Raw genomic sequence first — 21,261 nt, 5'->3', positions numbered from 1 at the left:
CTGTTGGTGGTTTTACTGAGCAGGTGCCACTTTTGTCATACGTTTCTTTTTAAAACATGTTTAGACTGTTCAGAATACAAATCCAGGCTCTGTCACGTTTAATTGTTGTAATTAAACTTTGTAGGTGGGGAAGGTCAGAAAAGGATCAGATCAATTTGTTTTTCCCTCATTTACAGTGACGGAGATAACGGCGCAGTGCGCCTGGCTCTGGTGTTAATCAAGTTAAATTTGTAACAATTTTCACAAGAAAATAAAACAGTTAAAAGCAGGGCCTGTGTTGACCGGACAGTTCCCGTATTTGGCCGTTTATTTTGACGGAGAAATAATTACCCCGACACATGCAGACGAACTGAAACTTTATTCGTTTCGCAAATCGCAGATGTAGCTAAATCACTCAAGAAAAGATTTCCTTCTGAACATCTGAGCTGGACACCGCTCAGCGCAGCTCACTGTCAGCGCATACATAAGGTGCACAGCGAGCTGAAGATATGGAGAGGGTCTTGGAGCGCGTTGCAGAACCAGAGCGCATGCGGGAAGATTCCTTCCACTGAAGCGAGTGTTTTCCAAACCCGGTCTCAGAGAGACTTGTCACTTAGAAAATGTTCCCTGATGATGAAACTTTGGCTGAATTGTGCTTGTTCCTGTCTCCAATGTGGCGTCTAAGGAGAGTCCCAGAATCTCACATCGTCTTCAGCTCAGAAAGCGCCTATATGATTACGCACAAGTGTGACGCGTCAACCCGGTCACACAGTAGACCGGGTTGGACCTGTTCAGGTTTACGCAGACAATCTTTACATTTAGAATTGGCATAGAGATGTAAAATTTATGCAGTAAAACATAAAGCATTTTATTTAAATATCCATTCATTATTTTACAAGCACAGAGAGCCGCATCAGATGGATGGAAGAGCCGCATGCGGCTCCAGAGCTGCGGATTGCCGACCCCTGAGCTATAGGGCATGTGCGGAGGACACACACACACACACACACACACACACACACACACACACACACACACACACACACACACACACACACACACACACACACACACACACACACACACACACAAGCAAAATATACTTGTTTTCAATTACGTTTATTGGGCCCACTTACATTTTCGTAGGCCCACCCACAAATGAGTTTCTGGCTACGCTAATGGTGACTTTTGACAGACTTCTCTGAGCTCCGCAGCCATTACACTTTTCACCTCGCGCTTTGGGAATCCCTGGATTAGAAGAAGAAGAAGAAGAAGAAGAAGAAAGGATCTTTTCTATAGCGCCTCAAGATAAAAAATCACGAGGCGCTTCACAAAAACAAAATAATTAAGAAAATGATTAAAAATATGTTTAAAATAAGCAAAAATTGACAATTGTGATTAAAAATGTAAAGAAAGAGAGAGAGTTGATAGGAAAGAGGGAAATCAGTGGATCCTGAGGAAGGTGAAGTAGGGAGAGAAGAATGAGAAGGTGGTGATGAAGGTCACACAAAACCAGCCTGAACAGGTGAGTTTTCAGCTGCTTTTTAAAGGAGACCACTGAGTCCTCTCATCTCAGGCTCAGGGGGATAGAGTTCCAGAGTCTGGGGTCCACAGCAGCAAATGATCTGTCACCTTTGGTCTTTAGCCTGGTGCGCTGCACAACCAGTAGGCTTTGGTCACTGGACCTCAGGGACCTGCTGGGGGTGTAGGGACTGAGAGGAGCATCAATGTAAGATGGTGCTTGTCCATGTAAGGCCCTATAGACCAGAACCAGGATCTTGAAATAAACACTGAAGATGACTGGCAGCCAGTGAAGCTGGAGGAGAAGCGGGGTGATGTGGGTGTGTTTGGAGGACTTGGTCAGAAGCCGAGCACAGGCATTCTGAACCACCTGTAGACGGTTCAGAGAGGTTCTGCTCAGACACGTGAAAAGAGAGTTACAGTAGTCTAAGCGTGAGGAGATGAAGGTGTGGAGAACTGTCTCAAGTTCAGAGCGGGACAGAATGGGATTCAGCTTTGCAATGTTGCTGAGATGGAAGAAGGAAAAGCGAACAAGAGAACTGACATGATAATCCAGGGTGAGAGCTGGGTCAAAGGTCACACCAAGATTCCTGACAGAGGGTTTGGTGTGAGAAGCAAGCTGACCAAGAGAGTCTCTGACTTTGGGAACCAGCTTGTCTGGGGCACAGATGAGGATCTCAGTCTTATCTTCGTTCGGCTGTAGAAAGCTCCCAGCCATCCAGGTTTTGATAGAGTCTAAGCAGGTGTGTAACAGCTGCAGCTTAGAAATCTCATGGAGCTTAAAGGAGATGTACAGCTGGATGTCATCTGCTTAAAGATAATAGGAGATGCCTTTGAAGGAGTTCAGGATGTGCTGAAGAGGAAGCAGATAGAAGAGGAAGAGCAGAGGCCCCAGCACAGAACCTTGAGGGACACCATAGGTAAGGGTGGTGGTGGAGGACCTAAACTTGGAGACGGCCACAGAAAATGAGCGCTCAGAAGCTGTGAGCTGTTTAGCCACAACTTTTTCCAAGATCTTGGTGATTAGAGATGGATCTGAAGCTGCAATGGAGAGAGGGGTCAAGACTCAGTTTTTAAGAAGTGGGTGGATTACAGCATTCTTAAAGTACGCAGTAGCACTAACTTTTCACCCTTTCACCCTTTTCACCCTAATCTTCAGCGTGTATTAAAAACCTAGAGGCAAAGTGGGAGAGGGAAGCAGAGGGAAGGAGTAAACTGGGACTCACCAATCGTCTTCATTACCGGGGGTGACCAGTGGACTGGTATTTCATCAGCTACCTGGGATAACACGATGCTCATAGTTGAATGAAGAACTCTAGATCTAGTAACCTCTGACTGGATTTTACCAAGAGTTCAATCCATTTACATGAAGTTAAACCATGTATATCTGTTTGTGCATGCCTGTTTTTGGTGTTTGTGTCTGTGTGTGTGGTGACATGTTTGAACTCACAGAACATTATTTTCCATGTTGTCTACCCTTGACACACCCTTTCCAGAGTTCAGCTCATCCTTTCCGTGTCCGTTTGCCCCAACGCTAACAGCTGGTGGGCCCTATAAATAGAGTCGGCTGGGATTCTCTGGAAAGAGAAGAAAAACACAGACGTATCATGTAAAATACATTCCAATACCAAAAAAAGAAGAAGAACTGGCCGATACACACCTTCCTCTGACCTCTGAATTAACTTGTGCAGATTTACACTAACAGTTAAAGGGTGAGGCTATGAAAGGAGAAGGCTTACATGTGAATTAAAGGGTGCAAATGTGTTCTGGCTCACCACTCTGGTAACAGATTGTGTCAGGACCTACTTGGCTGTAATTTGAAGATGCTGGTATATGTGTGACTTGGCAGAGAGCGGATGTGTCCATAAGCGTGTGAAACCCCGAGCCATCAAGGTAGAGCGTTGTTTCCTAAATCATGACTGTGTACACAGTTTAATGGGGTCCATGCAGGATGTGTGTGTCTTAAAGAGAGCCAGGTGATGGATCTCTGGCGGCAAGTGGGATAAGGTTGTGTTCCCAGACACACAGGGAGAGACAGGTGTGGAGAACTTTGTGGCTTGCAGATACTCAGTCTGTTAGCACAGTTGTGAATGAGCACCTAGATTTCACCACATTACTGGAGGTCAGTATATCACAGCTGCTGCTTAACGCCACAATCTCTCAGAGTGACTTTTTAATATATATGCACGGATCGTTCATGTCTTTTACCTCAATATGAATCTCATTTTCTTTCATGTTGGTTCACATTGTCATTCATCTTACGGTGACTGGAGTTGACCCTGAGATGAGTTAGTGGTTCGCTGCAGGCTAAATGATTGACTGTCCTGTCCACGCTCTGCCCTTACAGACCGAGTGTCTCTGTTTTTTGTGTGCGACTTTTTGAGAAATGATCTCCTCTACGACAGTGACAGGGCACCTGTGGCAAAGCTTCAATGTGACCCTTCACTCTTAGAGCTCCAAACGCCACCATCACACACACAGGAACTCACATGTATGACACACTCAAGTGCTTGGTTTGGTGCGGCAAAGCTGTGCAATCTGACCCATGTCTCTGGGTCACTTCAACAGTATTATCGGCCTCTGTGGGTTTCATCTGGCCTCACCACCTGTCTTCAGCTGTATTTCACTTTCAGTTCAGTTCTGTTTAATCTAACTGTGCCAGTTCAAAACACGTCATCTGATAGCACTATACAAAAATCAACAAGTCTAAGTAATATCAGGTTCAGATTCAAGCCAGTTGTTTGCTGTAAGTTTATCATCTAAACTTCTCACTCCCTCTGAAGTTATAGGAGGTTTTGGAAAAGATCCGAAAAATTTCAGATCTAATTATGTTAAATTGAGTGGGTTAAAGCCTGAGTAAAATCACATCATACTTAATTCTGTAAAAAATTGTAATAATCCAGTAATCAAGTTTAGCTGAATAAAATAAAGGCCAAGTTCAATGAGAAATTGTTTTTCACTCAGTCTTTTTGAAATGTGATCAGTCACCCTAAGTTCAACCTCCAGGCTTAATTTGAAAATAATCTACCCGTTTCCTGCATTAGTCGCCGATGGGAAATAAATGGGAAAACGCTCAAATTAGAAAAGCCAGTGATATTTGCACATCGTGATGTCAAATTAACATTCATGGACTCACCCATCTTGGCAAGGCTGTTGTCAGGGAAGGCTGTTGCTGATCTATTGGCCAGGAAAAAGCAGAGTGTGCATTGACTAGTAGAAGCTAACCATTAGCATTAGCAACTGCACAACTAGGCAGAACTCCTTCAGGCTTGTGTTATTTGTGGAGGTAAAACATTGATGTTGCAAAGCAAACTGAGTCAGAGTCACATTGCTGTTAGCCAATCAGGGGCAAGATGTCAGAATATTAGGAAATAAGACTACAAATCCTGCCACCTGAAGCTCAACTCTGATCTTGATCACTTCTAGTTCCTGAACCAGAAGCATGAGAGCTTTTTTCCCACAGAAATTGACTCACGTGGCTTTCATTCATTCTAGAGACAACTGCAAATGTGTTGAAAAAACAAGTGAATTTAGCCTTTAAGCCAAGGTATCACTAAAATATGTTGCCTTGCAGCAAGAAGGTTGCACGTTTGAAACCTGGCTGCGGCCTTCCTGCGTGGAGCTGCATGTTCTCCCCATGCATGCGTGGGTTTCCTCCGGGTACTCCGGTTTTCCCAGCAGATCACAACATGACCTATAGATTCACAGTTGTATGTCGCCTCGGATAGAAGCGTCTGCCAAATAAATAAACATAAACGTGAAAAGAGCATTAGTTATTCTACTCATTTGATTTTATTGAATGCTTTTTTTAAGTCCAGTGTTGAAATAACTGATGTATTTTTGTTGTGTCCCGCTGTCAATAATGTGAGGGTACTGTTTGATAGGAAAAATGAAACGGGAACAAAGAGTAGAAGCCATGCCAAGTAACGGAGAGGCACCATTGTTAGCAAAGAAAGAGAAATGGGATTCATTTTCTTAAAATGCTAGAGCCCTTTGACCTATTTGAGTATATGAATGTGCTATGCTTTACGGATTATTTATATTAAGCTTCTTTATTTATCTGTTGGTAGGTCAGACTGGCCTTTCAACCATTTGTATGGTTTGTTGAGTCATCAAGCAGTGTCTTATTTATCAGAAGCATACTCTGCCTGTGTTTGTATTGTTTTGACGTTGATAAATGGATGTACCTTCAGACCTGGAGGGAAGGAGGGAGTGGTATGTGAGCTTTATGGTGAGTTCTTGTTGATGATCTGACAGGTCTGGAACTCGGTTACAGATACTTTTGCACAATAAAGACTGTGAAACCAGGCGGTAAACTTCAGCTGAACAACAAAAAGTTTAAAGCCGTATTGTATCGTCCATACCATAGCGAGCCCGGGAAACCCACCGCAAATTCAAAGTGTATGGCACTTACATTCTTGTTCTCTTTTTTCCAGATGGTATCCATCGTGTTGTCGCCCTCTGCATGCTTCGTGTAACCATCATCACTGACGACATGTTGACCAACAGCATCACTGTACGTCTGGAGAACATGTCCCAGGAGCGCTTCCTCTCCCCCCTGCTCAGCCTCTTTCTCGAAGGCGTGGCGGCAGTGCTGTCCACCAAGCGAGAAGCAGTGTTTGTGTTCAACATCCAGAACGACACCGATGTGCAAGGCTCAATCCTTAATGTGACTTTTTCAGCACTGCAGCCTGGAGGTGCTGCAAACAAAGGAACATTTTTCCCTTCAGAGGAGCTGCAGGAGCAGATCTACCTGAACAGGACGCTGCTCCGGCTGATATCCTCTCAGGAGGTAATGCCCGATGGAAAACCTGAACTAGCTATGTTAGTGTGATATTACTGTAAATAAAATGTCCCCTTCTCTCCAGGTATTACCTTTTGATGATAACATCTGCTTACGGGAGCCCTGTGAGAACTACATGAAGTGTGTGTCAGTGCTAAAGTTTGACAGTTCGCCTCCCTTCATTGCCTCTGACACGGTTCTGTTTCGGCCTATCCACCCCATCAACGGGCTCCGGTGCCGCTGTCCGCTGGGTTTTACCGGTACCTACTGTGAGACAGAAATCGACCTTTGCTACTCGGGGCCTTGCAAGAACAACGGGAGGTGCCGGAGCCGAGAGGGGGGATACACCTGCGAGTGCCTAGAGGACTTTACAGGTGAGTTTTCGAATGAAATATTTTATTTTCCTTAACAAATTCATTTTGTTCCTGACAGTGGTGTAAACTGCTAAACTGCACTGATGTGGGTAATGAATGTCGTCACCTGGTGCTTGAAACTGGCTCCAGTACAGGAATGGAAAACGTGTTTTGTAACCCTTCAAGCCCAGCCACCTGCAGACTTGCGTTATGAAAGATTTATTACAGTAGAGAGGTAGTTGGAAGGGCCTTCAACCCTGTAATTAATGCACATACAATTTAATAGCATTATCTTCAGATTCCTTACTCTTAACTGAAATTTAGCTAATTCAGCCAGCTGCTAAAGAGGCTTATATCCTCAGTTTTCTGTAGGTAGCTGACAATAGTTAGCCACTAAGAACTGAAGAGATTAGGATTATCCCAACCCAACTAGGACAGATCTTTAAATGCCTTAATACAAGTACCAGGGGATAGTTTACCAAGTCAGCACTGGCTACACTTAAGCCTAACTAAATAAACACCTGATCTTAACCATCTTAGAGAGAGAGTGTGTGTGTGTGTGTGTGTGTGTGTGTGTGTGCGTGTGTGTGTGTGCGTGCGTGCGTGCGTGCGTGCGTGCGTGCGTGTGTGTGTGTTCGCGCATGTTGTGTTGTAAAGCTCCTTGGGGAGTTGTAGATCCCTAGAAGACATTATATAAATGCGGCCATTTATCATTCTAACCAGCAGCAAAGGATTGCTGCTGGTTAGAAATGCAGAATTTTAAGTGAAAACAAAACAATCACCCTCTAGTGGTTGGCTGCAGAGGAGGTCCCTCCCCCTCTAATTAAAAATGTGTCTATCTTACTAAAAATGACTTTAGTTGATTAAAGTAGTCTTTACATTACTGCTACAACTACTGTTACAATTTCCATTAAGCTGCAATTAGTTATTTGATGACACAATGATTGTAAAAATGTTTGTAGACAGAGTTTTCAACAGATGCAACGCTAATGTCAACAGACACATTTAGCATGTCACTTTTGTACAATGACAGTTTACCTTATTTGTTCACATCATCAATTCTAGCACATAGAAATGCCAAGTGGACATTATATAATAAATCGAGTATGTAGCACAATATTCTAAAACTAGATTTTCACCAAATAGGGAGATTTCTCTTAACAGCTAGGTTAACTCGACTTTAAACCTGTTGTTGAGCCATGAACTGATTTATTTTTCAGAAACAAATAACTAGGTTTTTATACTTTAAAAACTTTATTTTATTTACCTCTCTTGATTTTGATCAAAATGGCTTTTATCTGTTTTTGCAAAGGAATGCTTTATTTTCTTTACAAAATAATAGTTTTTAATGAAAAGGTCAAAATAATTGAGTTGATGACTTTGTTTTAACCAAACTAATTTGGCTGTATTTTCCAACCTCTTTGTCACAACTACTACTTCCCTCTGTTCTGAAATAAATTGCCGAGTGCTTGAGAATACACAAAAGGTCCCAACTCAAACATCTTCTTGAAGGGTCTTTAGTTTAGTCGTTTATTCCAGAACTGACACATATCAGACATCAGAGTTTGAGATTTTTGGTACTGAACAGTGAAGGTTAAATTAGTATTTTATTGAGAGAAAATAATAACTAACCAGTTTACCTTCAAAGCATCTCAACAATTGAATAACAGAAAAACTGTGGGGATACTCAGAAGAGTGCAGTATTCCCACTGAAAGCATTTAGTAAAATATTTCCCTGATGTCAGTGATCTTCCTCCCAAACTTCCCCCATGTACATCCGATTGCTGACTGTATGCTGCCTCTGAAGGTCTCTTTTCCATCCTTCTTTCTCAACACTGCCTTATCTGATGTAATTACCTGATTCTACCTGACTTTGTCACTCATAGGGCTTCTCGTCTCCATCTCCATCTTCCCCACTAACCATCATACTACCCCCTCCCCCCCTCCCCCCTTACATCTCAGTGTCCCGTCTCTGAAGGTCACAGTTCAAGTTCTAATAGTCGGAGCCCATCAGGGTCCATTACGGGTCTGATGACAGCGACAGTGGGCTTGTTCTGTCCTCCTTGGATTTCTGACATTACAGGGAACCAGATCCTCATAATTCCCCCTCGGAAAAAGGGATTACGTTGAAGAGAGAAGGGCCATTAGCTGGTTCCAAGCTGTAATGCTGGGGGTCTGTATGTGTGTCCTGGATGGAAGGATGTTGTCTGGATAGCAGGTCAACACTCTGCTTGAGACAAGGGGGCACCTGTAGTTCATGATATTTCTGTCAGAAAGAAGCCTGAGGAATTTAAATTAGAGTCCGGAAGTTTGGCTCAGTTAGCTGGTTTGGAGCAAAGCTACATCAGCATAGCTATTAAAGAGGAATTCTCTACGATGGGACTCTTAGTTGTAAGGAAAGTTGATTAGCTAATGTTGTGTAATAGATTTTAAAGTTATAATTATTCTAACCAGCTCCAGGTCTATCATAAAGAGTGTAGGGTTTCTTCCCCCATACACAGGGAAAATGTTAGACACACTGTATGTTAAAGTGAGATTAGATCAAAGCTACGTCCCCCAGTGTTTCGTGTAAACGCCGCTTTCAAGAAGCCTTACATTTATATAGGACATAGGGAGCCCATTCCAGACCATGGGTCATCCACTGCCAGAAAAATGAATAGTAATCTCTGAGCAGATAAGTTATTTTCTGATCCAGTTATGTGCCCTGGACTTAGCATATGATGTTTGTGAATTTTAAAGACTCATTTTGATGCCAAGAAAAAGCTTATTTTCAACAGGAAGCAAAAGTTATTTTAGGTTTTGTGTAAAAAGGTGTATCACACTACAGATGCTCGTCTCACCAAATTAACATCATCTAACCAGCAAGGGTGGACTGGGACTAAAATTCAGCCCTGACATTTTTACGAACCGTTGGCCAAATGTGCGCCCACTTGGATAAGCGGCCCACTGGGACAGTGCCAGAATCCCAGATAGGCCAGTCCACCCCTGCAAACCATACACGGAGCAGAGGAGAAAAATGGCTGTGAGTTTAGCGGGCTTTGAACTTTTTTTGCTGGATGAAAAAAGGAACATTAAACATGGAGAAAGACACTAAATCTGATCATGTGGTAAATGGCAGCTTGGCTGGGGGAGAACAGATTATGTGGTGACGTCACAAATTATGTGGCAGACATATTGGAAACAAGTACATTTTTCAGTGTATGTGAGATTCAGAGCAAACGGCAAAATGGATTAGAAAATAGCTTTCGTATCCCCATTCACTTATGCTAATTTTTTCTTGGTTCTTGGGAGCAATGAGCCGACCCAAAGGGGAGGAGACCTAGGCTCCCAATGATTCTTTGCAAACACAGTTAGCAGCAGCTAGCTGTAGCGCTTTTGGTGCAGCTGGAACTCTTCTTGTATTGTTATAATTCATTTGACAGAGGTAAAATAAACTATAAAACAGCAGTCATAAAACTCAGTTCTGAGACTAACCTGGATTTAGGTGGCAATGGTCTGTCTTGGGTTTAGCCTGGCTCTGACTAGCTGTTAGCTCGCCAGTCTGAAATAACTCAACAAGTATATTTAAATGTAGTTTATCTGCAACAGGAAATACATTAGTTGTTCATAACCTTCCTGCAGAAACCTATAGTTCAAATTCTGAACTATCGTTTTAAAGGAGAAATTCTGTTCATTTTGCTGTTCTTTTTTCTTTCTTTATCCCTTTCAAAAAGACCATTTAGGAGATTGTCGGTCAGTATTTTTCAAGTTTAAATTTTAGAAGATCCAAAGAGAGTCATGATTCATCTGGAGCTCCAGCTGACGAAGCCCCAGACTTTAGCACAACTAAATGAGCTTGACTGATCTTGTTAAAACAAACAAATTCCAAACACATTACATCACATTGGGATTTCAATCAACAGTGGCCAACATGCTTCACAGGAAAAATGACATGTTATTTTATTGGAGATGACACTATAGTAATTTATCATCCACGTTGAATTGCATTGAATATCACAGCTCAGACACACAGATGACAGTGGTGTCTTATAGCTTCACTGCTAAAACAATTTTACTTCTTCACCATAGGTGACCACTGTGAGCTGAGCGCATCTTCGGACCATTGTGTGCCTGGTGTGTGTAAGAATGGTGGGAAGTGCGTCAACCGTCTTGCAGGTGGCTTTATGTGCCAGTGTCCACCAGGGGAGTACGAGAAGCCCTACTGTGAGATGACCACTCGTAGCTTCCCTGGACATTCCTTTGTTACCTTCAGAGGCCTGCGGCAGAGGTTCCACTTCACCGTTTCCTTCATGTAAGTTTATCTCCCTCACTTAAAACTATATCTATTAAAAACTCTTTCACAAATGTGCGAGCTTGTTCTCAAATCAACACTTTATGTCAACTCAAACAACCATCAATAAGGTATTCAAACCCCTTTGTGGATGTTTTATTTTTTCCTTTTATGTATTTATTTCTGTTGACTGTATATTAGAAGACCTTTGCATTGGTAACATCTACTTTAAGACATACTCTTGGGTTTATTTTACCTTTTTATCATTCAGTTAATTGATTAGATATTTGTTTTCAGGTGTTTTTGTGCCATTTCAGGTAATAAATGATAAATGACCCGCACTTGTATAGCTCCTCTCAGAGTAAGGACTCCAAAGAGCTTTACACTACAGTGTATCATTCATCCATTCACACACACATTTACACCCTGGTGGTGATGAGCTACGATGTAGCCACAGCTGCCCTGGGGTGCACTGACAGAGGCGAGGCTGCCGAGCACAGGCGCCACCGGTCCCTCCGACCACCACCAGCAGGCAACGTGGGTTAACTGTCTTGCCTAAGGATACAACAGTAGAATTCTCTGTCCGGAGCCGGGATCGAACCTGCAACCTTCCGATTACTGGACAACCCGCTCAACCTGTGGAGCTACTGCTGCCCCAAAAAATAAGAGGGCTAACAGTTTTTGTTGCTTGCCAGTTGTGGTAAAAAAAAAAAAAGTGTGGCATTAACCCAATTATTGCCTTTTTCTATATAATTATCTACAATTTCTTAGCTACATTTTATTAGCAAGTCATCTATATAGTCTGACCCTGACCCAAAAACAGAGTTTGGTTGTCGGCATGAAATCTACGCTGGTGTTTCAGACTGTCCACATGCAGCTGGATAGCTCTAGGATCACTCAGAGCAACAAATGTGAAATGTTGATCTCTATGAAGGTCAGTCAACAGGGCAGTCCACAAATCAAAGAAGAAGCAAATACATCCCTTTTCAAAATAATTTACTTAAAGTGACTGTGTCTTTTTTCCCTGGTGATAGGGAGCCGTACATGCCTAAATCATTGTAAGGCCATTAGGATCAAAAATCCCTGGGTGCTTAATTTTTGAATGAATACATCACCAGATTGTTGAACTTCCAGCAAAATGACCAGTACATGAGACTCCCTTTCATCTCTGGCAATGAGTGAAGAGGTAAATGTGTAAAACAACATTTATGAATACCAAAAGTTTTGTAACCTGCTTGTTACAAATCAGTACATTTTTGTGGTCCTCATGGGCTCCCACTGAAGGAAACATGGCGTCTATCGCCCAGAGATGAAGACCGCTTCACAATGTCAAGGCACCTGGCCTCACAAGGCAATGTCTTGCAAAGCCAGGTGCCTTGTTTACAAGGACACTGTCCTTTCTTGGTCAAAAAAACTGCTGAAATGGAACAGACTTACATCACGTGACTGCTGTGGTGAGGTAGCATTATATTTGGTACAAATAAGTTTTTATATAAATGCATAATAAGCTGTTTACTTGTTAAATTGTGTATATATTGGTTTACTTAAATATGTAAGCTGTCACGCTGTGAGTTGGGGGAGGTTAGGACCCAAGATGCAGACCCAGGATGACACAAGGCAGGTGTAGTGAAAATGTAAAAATCCTTTATTCAGGGGTAAATCCAAGAATCAAAACCTGGGAACATCCAAAAACACAAGAGACCTAGAGAAATTCCAGATACATAGAGAGGGGAGAGAAAACGCTGACACAAACAATGGACCAACAACCACACTGAGACAGGGTTATACACACAGGGGCTGGGTGATTAGGGAATTGTGCACAGGTGAGACCAATAAACAGAGGCGGAGCACAACAGAGCAGGGGAGGAAACCAGACCTAAAAATGGGGAAGGGAGCAAAATGAACTAGAGGGAGGAAACAGACTAGATAAAACACTTAACAGAAGACTAATGATAAAATGTGTCTAAGGAAAAACGTAAGGGAAACCTAGAGAGCCTGGAGGGGGTTGGGGACACACAGGGACGCTGAAACCTGGGGGGGACACCTAAGGGGAAAATACCTGGAGTGGCCTGGGGAACACAAGGAGGCACATGAGGAGGGATGCAGACAAGGAGACATTAGGAACACAAGGAGACACATGAGGGAGACGCAGGACGCAGACCATGACATAAGCAAGTTACTACCTGCTAGCCCCCAAAGCTGCAACTATTAACCAACCACAGCTAACTGCTTTGGATATAAAAAAAAAACATTTTAGACATCAATCTGATACCTACAATTAGTTAACTTACAATAAAACTGGAAATTTGCCTCGGAAGTAGCTACCGGCTTCTGATCCGCCATCCTTGTGAAAATTGTGCGCTATATTCTGGAAAATTTTTGACCAAGGCTAGGCTACAAGACACCTCCCTTGTATCCTGTCAGGAGCGATCGGCTGAGCTGGAGTGTGGCTTTGAGACCCAGGCGCGGAGAGAGTGGTGTTTGGTTGTGACTGATTACAGCGTGGGAAGTTCTCTTCCCGGATGGTTTTCAGAGTTGGCAGATTAGGCTTAGTTGTCTTAGAATGGGTTGGCGTCTATCATGAGATGATGACTGAGTGCCGGCTCAGCTGTGAAAGGTCCTTAAATAGGCTCTGCGGGATGACTTCAACGGGTAGCGTCGGTGACAGGGATGCTGGGAAATGGAGTGCAGTGCCAGCCAGGCCCGCAGAGGAGGAGTTCATGACATATCCTCAATCAGCTGGCTTAACGGCTAACAAACGGAAAACAAATGCCTTGGTAGAACATGAACATTGGAACATGCCTTGGCAACCGGGGCAGGACCAAGACATCAAGGCGAGGTTCCTTGACATTGAGAAACACCCTTAGACCCGCTCCCATTTATTTTAGACCCGACTTTTATGTTTATATGTTACAAAGCCTCCAATATTTTTCAACAACTGGGCATCATTTAATTCATTTTCAACAACATTGTGATGGATATTTCCTGAGATTAACAGTAAAAACTACACATTGTCACTTACCAGGTGAAACGAATGTTGGCCAACCAGTCCAGAAACTAAATTGTTTAAATTAATTAAGAACAATACTGTTGTTTCATTTGTATGAATGTTATTTTAGTTTAAAGGGGCAGATAACATAAGTTTTTCTTCTTTCTGTCCCCTTTTTATTTTGGTTTTTAGTAATTTAGTTTTGTATTTGATTTTAATGTCAATAAATGAAAATAAATTGAAAAAAAAAGTATGTCTTCTCATGTCTAAAAAAACCCAACTCTAAATCATCTAAAGTTGATGCCAAAGCGGTTTCAAATGAGTGTCATTCCTGAGCCGACGCCCTACGCCATGTTTGTAGTTTGTATCTGTTGTAGTCCGCCCAGCGTCTCTCTACAAACATAGAGCACTGTGATTCGCCTGACCTAATTGGGCCAATGGTAGACCTACTGGAAGTTACAATGGAGCGTGGATAGACCAACATTTATTTACAAGTGTAGTTAAACAGGTTTAGGTGATAAACTGGCTAATGATGAGTGTGGCCTAATGATAGAAAAAAAATGTCAGCTCAACTTTTTAATTGTTTCTATTGTTTTTGACAGAAACACTGACTTGAAGACATATTCTATATTAGTCATGCCAAAACGCGCCCGTTAGCTTGTTTTTGCCAATTGTTGCAGCTAACAAATCTAGCATCGATAACCCTTTAAGTATTTTTTTCTTTTAACTGGGATGAGATTTACTCACTAAAGCATTTTTTTAATTCTGCAAATATAGAAACAGAACTGTGACACATGTAGCGGGCATGTTGGGAAACGTACTTTAAACCGAGTTGGGTCAGCTAAAGTGTGTCAGTTTGGGCGTGCCGAGATGTGCACACACTTCCATTGTGTCTCTGTTCCCTCCTCTGCAGACACGTTTATAGGAGCAGAGAAGGCAGCGCACACCACACCAGCTTAACTAGGTTTGTTTCTCACACCCTCAATTAAACTGCTGGAGGCAGAAAGAATCAGCTGAGCAAGTTTTAACCGGCACACAGTTAAGAAAAGCAAATTCAACAACTTGTTTTGCTGTTAGGTGAGTCTGAGAGTTGGAATTCATCGACGGCAGCAGGGTGAGTCGGTTTACGGTGGGGTGGAAACAGGAAAGGCTGTGTGATGTTTCCCTTATCAGTGTTTGGCTGCAGCCATCCTGACTTCCTGCCCCCCTAGCCTCGCTGGCATCTGTCGGCTGACTTCTCTGCCCTCACCTTACACTCCAAACATAAAAAATTTTCCTCGTCTTAAACACACATTAATTATTTGAGGATACCACTCATGAATCTTTTCAGACAGGGAAACAGTTTCCCCCATGAGGTGCACACCCTTTACCCACTTTTCCTCAGCAATCTTTATTATAAAATAATGGCTTCAACCCTTCAACCCTGCTCTGTTTGAGTTGGAAAGTTATCCAGAAACGTGACAGGAAACATGGGTTTGGAGCAGACCTTTTACCGACACAGACCTGAATGTTCTTTAAAAAAATAGATATTATTCTGTCTTTTGTAGGTTTGCTACCAGGGAAAGAAACGCTCTGCTTCTCTATAATGGAAGGTTTAACGAGAAACACGACTTCATCGCCCTGGAGATCGCCAACGAGCAAATTCAGCTCACCTTCTCTGGAGGTTAGACCAGTTTGAGTCCTTACAAAGTAACTGTAAGCTTATAAATGTCACAATGAGGTGGGAAAATGGAGGTATGTTTTCTATTTTTGCATGCACTGATGCAGATGTAATTATTTCAGTTGTCATTCACTCATGTTCATGCATTCAGGTGCGGTCTCCAAATACACCCAGAGTCAGTGCTATTAGATGTAACCATTGGGCTGCAGATCAAACACACATTCCTTGTGTTTGCAACTGTTGTTGTTCACACTCGGGTCACTTTCCCATGGCACCGTGCACGGAGGAATCCAGCCTAATATGATTATGTTGTGTGAAGCCGGTTTGGAGCGAGGCCAAGTCCTCGTGGCTCACTTCAAAACCGTGAAACGATTAAATAAGAAGACACATGAGTCATCGAACGTAGTTGTGCTTAATGAGAGAAAAAAAGCGAAGAAGTGGCTTTGATCCTTGTGCAGCAGATTTTTCAAATCTTTCTCATGCACTTTTAGAATCTTAGTCTCCTTTGGCAAACAGAGCAAACCCTCAGTAAATCTGGTGTTTTGTGACTCCTATCTCCCCACTGACATCCACTGATGTAACAGGTGATGGATGAGTGTTTAGTGTTTATTCGTGCCAAGATGATTGTCTTTAAAGTAAATTAACTGTGAAATATGCTTACTCTTTCCTCTTAGCTTACAAAAATTATGTCTAATTTTACAAAGTCTCTGATTGTTCATCTGCAATTGGCTAATCTATAAGAAACTCAGCCACAGCTGGATTCCCAGTCACTCAGGGAAACTGGATATTTTTTTTTCATCCTTAAAGATCTTGTGCTTATTTTCCAGGATGATTTCTAATTTCAAACTGAATAAGGAAGAATACCGAGATGTGAGCCTCCAGCGAGAGATTTGTTAATGCAATCTAGTTTGTGAATGAAAACACTGATCCTCCCTTCTGAGGGTTGCTGGGTTCGCTCATTTCCTGGTGCTCATGAGATGTGTTGATCCCATCCCTGAAGGGAAATTTAAATTTGATTGTTGCTTTTGGAAAAGCAAAACCTCAAACATTCTTCTATTTGGTGTTTGTCTTATTTCACTCCTTTTGAAACATTGGTCCTCGTCCAAAATCCAACATTTCTGAGCTCAGATGTGTCTTTTATTCTTCAGACTTGGATCTGCAACCTGCAGCTCTAAGGAGCTCTTTTTAACTCTGACTAGTAAGGTTGTTATTGTTTTCAATGAGCTCGTTTGGTGCCCGGCTGCAGACATCCCATTGCGTCAGTTTTACGCTGCATTGGGATCCGCAGTCAGAAAAGGGAAAAACCCCTTTTCGTACATAAGTGACGAAAAAGGGCACTTTTGGCGTCAGGGCTTTGACGCGGAGGGTGGCTGACCAAGCGTTTGTTTTTGACGTGCTGGGAGTGAGAATGTGCTTATAAATGTGAGTTTTTTTACGTTTAGTTCGGTGTTGTTCTGAAACAAGAACATTTGAATGTTTTTCTATAGAACCAGTGAAGTTTTGTAAAACACTGGATCTTAATGAACTTCTGGACTTTTGTTCCTCCTTGGTTCTACTCGTCATCCAGGTGAGACGAAGACCACGGTGTCTCCCTACGTCTCAGGTGGTGTCAGCGATGGCCAGTGGCACTCTGTTCAGCTCCATTACTACAACAAGGTAAGGAACACCACTGTTACTCCTCCTCTTCTTCCCCTTTCACTTTGAGTTGAGTTATTTTGGCACTAAAACAGAAGATGCACGTTAAGCTGAGCATTTCTATCATAATTTGAGTAAATATAAAATAATACAGTTAGATTTCTGGTGATCTGCACAGTTGCGTTATTAGTATTTTAAAAGAATGTATTAAAGGCCATCCTTTTTTTTTTAATTAGAGCCATTTTGAACATGTTTTTCTGACATGTTGTTAGAATAGTGATAATAATTGATCTGATGTTGAGGAGGTTTCTGTCAGCACTCAGGATTAGTAGAGTAGATACGCATGCACATCTGCCTAGTTTGATTCTTTTCATTAAAAAAAAGAATCAGGAATCAAGAAAGGGTCTTTGTTACTCATCCCAGAACAAGTGACACCATTTTTATCCATTTTCTTTAATAAAACTGTAAAAATCTGGGATTTCAGAAATTGTTTTAAAAGAGGAAACTTCACTAATCATGAGTTTAAATTCACTTCAAGCTCTTGAGATTTAATTAAAGGTATTTCAGACAACAGTGTTGCTCCCCAGTTATGCCTGAAATGTATTTCACATAAATACTGGCAACTTGTACTAGTAACACGTTTGTGTTTTAATTTAGTCACGTCTAGAACATGCTTTTGAAAGCTGAAATGTTGAATTTGACAGGCAAAATTTTTGAACTGTTCAATGATAAATTATCTTGCCATACCATACTTGGTTACTTTTATGAACCATATCTAATACCACCATTGAAACCATAAAATCCAAGCTGTGCCTTTATTATGGATTTGATGTGAGTCCTCCTCTGGAGGGATCATCCTTTAATTAGCCAGTGATGAGAGTTGACTGGTTAAGGACTTGGCCTGTGGGAGTCGAGTGTGTGAAATGTGGTTCTCTTTGAAGTTTAGAGCAGCTGACCTTGACTGTTCAGTTGGGAGGATTATCTCACCAGTGCAGGTTTGATTTGTGATGCCTCTGCTTTAAATTGTTATAGCACATCCTCCACACAAAAAATCAGCACCTTGCTGCAAGTTTAAAGTTTAGAACTGATCCTCTTCATATACGTCCACCATCATTGTTTAAATACAAGTCTAGATTCACGTCGTCTACAGTTTATTTTCAGGATGTTCCCACGGGGATCTTCCTTCCTTTTTAATCAGAAGAGAACATGGTTATTTCACAACCTCCTCATGCATCATCCACAGTAGCATTTTGATTTTATTTTTTTTACCCGTGTAGTGATATGTAGGTGGTGGTGTTTTACAGCAAACTTCCACAGCCCACTGACATCGGTCTTTTAACATTAGGCCAGACAGGAAATGAGAAGATCTGCCCTCTTCTAACAATTTTGGTGGAAAGAATGGGTGATCTTAGTTAAATATCATGTCTGTCTGTGACAGGCCACATGCAATTTGGACAGCAGAGTGGACAGGGAAAGACAAGACAAATAACAAAAACAAGAGAAAACAGAAAGTTGAGGGTGGGGACAGAGAAACAGGGAGACAAACAGTTATGGAAACAAAATAAGCAGGACAAGACAAAGCTCGATTAAAAACAACATGTATGTGTTTACGTAGGCCCAGAACTGTGTGTGTGTGTGTGTGTGTGTGTGTGTGTGTGTGTGTGTGTGTGTGTGTGTGTGTGTGTGTGTGTGTGTGTGTGTGTGTGTGTGTGTGTGTGTGTGTGTGCGTGTGTGTGTGTGTGTGTGTGTGTGTGTGTGTGTGTGTGTGTGTGTGTGTGTGTGTGTGTGCGTGCGTGCGTACGTGTGTGTGCGTGTAAAAGCTGCAGCGTCGCCATCCTGACCTCCAGACATCCAGCATCATGTTCCACCTACAGCTGTGCTCTACAGCTTGTTCAGAGGGCTGCTCGTGTTCTTGGTCTAACACCTGCCCACAATACGGTCCGGCTCACCTTTCACGTCATTCCCCTCTTCCTCTTGTCTTTCGGCTATAGAGCACAGACCATGCTAGGCTTCACTGAAGTTGATGGATCAGGCCGCTGTGTTGGACCTTGTTTGCTGCAGGGCCACATCTGCATCTATTGTCTGAGGTTAGGGTTAGACTAACCCTAACAGGCTGTTGGTGCCGAAAACACTGTTGGGTTTGTTGGGCCGTCACTCTGGAAACACGAGTTGAATTGCTACAAAGAGATTTTCTGTTTCAGTCCTGTCCTTTGTTGTTTTGCACCTCTTGTTTATTTACTTAACTGATCCCCCGGGCTTCCTCTCCGAAGCGTCGGCTCACACCAGCATTGTGAGCGTGTTTCTTAGTGGCTGGGTGCGTTCCATTGAGCCGACCTTAATAAGAACTGGTGATTTGTAGACCTGGTGCCAAATTCCCTTAAATCAGCTCAGGGCTGGTGGCAGCACTGACACGGGGTCAGCTTTTCTCTAGGTGCTGAATGATCAGAAGTCAGAATTGTCTGATGGTTATTTAATCCTGCATCAGTTGCTGGAGGGATTAGTGAAACTGCATCTGACAGACAGCAACATTGTTCTCACCCTGGATTAGGTGTGCTGTCATATGAATGAATGACATTTATTTTTGTTGTCCATAAAAAGGGACCTGCTCTTTATCTCTCTGTTTTTGCCCAGAGAGACGAACCAGATCAGAGCTGATTTCTGCTGGTGTGATGTAATGATTCAGGGCATAGGGTTAGCTTCTACAAGCTATCCTTTCAATTGTAGTTAAGCCTTTTTTATGGGAATAATGTTTCAATTTGTCACTAACATGCTATCAAACATAAATAAAGCCAGATATTTAAGTTTTAGTACCCATCAAAATCAAAAAGTATTTAAAATGAGCTATTTAATTCACTAATTCAATTGATGTATGGAAGGTCAAACATGACCATACAATAAATGGTAAATGAACTGCATTTGTATTGCGCCTTCTTAGAGTTTTACAGCCCCCCAAGGCACTTCACAACACAATCAGTTTTCCACAAATTCACACACATATTCACACGCTGGTGAGGGTGAGCTACGATGCCTGACCTGGGGCGCACTGGCAGAGCCAAGGCCTGCCAAACACAGGCGCCACCGTTCCCTCCGACCACCACCAGCAGGCAAGGAGGTTAAGTGTCTTGCCCAAGGACACAACACAAGTAGCATTCTCTGGTCAGAGCCAGAATTGATCCTTCAGCCTTCCGATTATTGGACAACCTGCTGAGCTACTGCTAACGAAAGTTCTCATTCACTCATTTTTTAAATTTTTATTTTTTCAAAAAAATCTGCTGTGGCAGGGTATCCGCGGGTCCTTAAAAAGTCTTAAAATGTCTTAAATTTGCTTTTCCAAATTTAAGGCCTTAAAAATCCTTAAAAATGACAAATGATCCTTAAATATAGTTTCCAAAGGTCTTAAATTACCAAAGACACACTAAACTAAATTCTTTTATTTCTATAAATTTTTTGTGAATTTCTAGTTAGTGTTCAGCATTTTTTGTGTACGATGTTGGCGTAAGCGGAACGGTACACATTCGGTTGGTTGTGAAAGGGGGCTATTTTTAGATGAGCATGCTAGTGGGAGTTTTCGCCATGTGGAAGTGCAACATTATTGGTAACTGGATGGCTAATCCCCACATTCACGATGTGGTTAGCACCGGTTCCAGGCAATAGCTGGAAACTATAGCTTAAATTTAATTTTAAAAAAATAGCTTAAATTTGGTCAAAGTGGCCTTACAAAGGTCTTAAAAGTCTTAAATTTGGCTCCTTTAAACCTGCAGATACCCTGTGTGGTCTCTAGTATGAAATAATGCCTTTTTAGATGTTCTCTTTAGAAAAAAGGCTCTGGCGCTCCTGTTTCAGGAAGTAGAGGTTAGCCAGGTGAGAAGGGTGCAGAAAACAGCTGGATTTGGAGTCTCATTAATATTCATGATATTCAGACATCTCGTTTCTGATTGGCTAACAGCAGCAAAACTCTTCCACTGCCTCCAACCTCTCTGCAAAATTTATGTTGTGCCTCCTTAATTCCTTTTCTCTTTCCCTTTCCTTAAAATTTTAATCAGAATTAAAACTATTTTTTTCTCATTTTAA

The 21,261-nt window shown here is 42.1% G+C and overlaps 1 protein-coding gene across 3 annotated transcripts in view; it reads left to right on the top strand.

The window, feature by feature from the left end:
• celsr1a (cadherin EGF LAG seven-pass G-type receptor 1a) overlaps positions 1 to 21,261 on the top strand; it is a 108,786-nt gene that overhangs the window by 46,829 nt on the left and 40,696 nt on the right. For all 3 annotated transcript variants that reach the window (XM_070549048.1, XM_015956642.3, XM_054739602.2), the window contains exons 2-6: positions 5,937 to 6,292; positions 6,369 to 6,657; positions 10,705 to 10,927; positions 15,443 to 15,558; positions 17,123 to 17,211. In XM_070549048.1, coding sequence (XP_070405149.1) covers positions 5,937 to 6,292; positions 6,369 to 6,657; positions 10,705 to 10,927; positions 15,443 to 15,558; positions 17,123 to 17,211 — 1,073 coding nt within the window. The remainder of the gene's footprint in view (positions 1 to 5,936; positions 6,293 to 6,368; positions 6,658 to 10,704; positions 10,928 to 15,442; positions 15,559 to 17,122; positions 17,212 to 21,261) is intronic.

Source organism: Nothobranchius furzeri, chromosome 1 (assembly GCF_043380555.1).
Source record: "Nothobranchius furzeri strain GRZ-AD chromosome 1, NfurGRZ-RIMD1, whole genome shotgun sequence".
NCBI lineage: Eukaryota > Metazoa > Chordata > Actinopteri > Cyprinodontiformes > Nothobranchiidae > Nothobranchius > Nothobranchius furzeri.
This window is presented reverse-complemented; position numbering and strand designations above follow the sequence as displayed.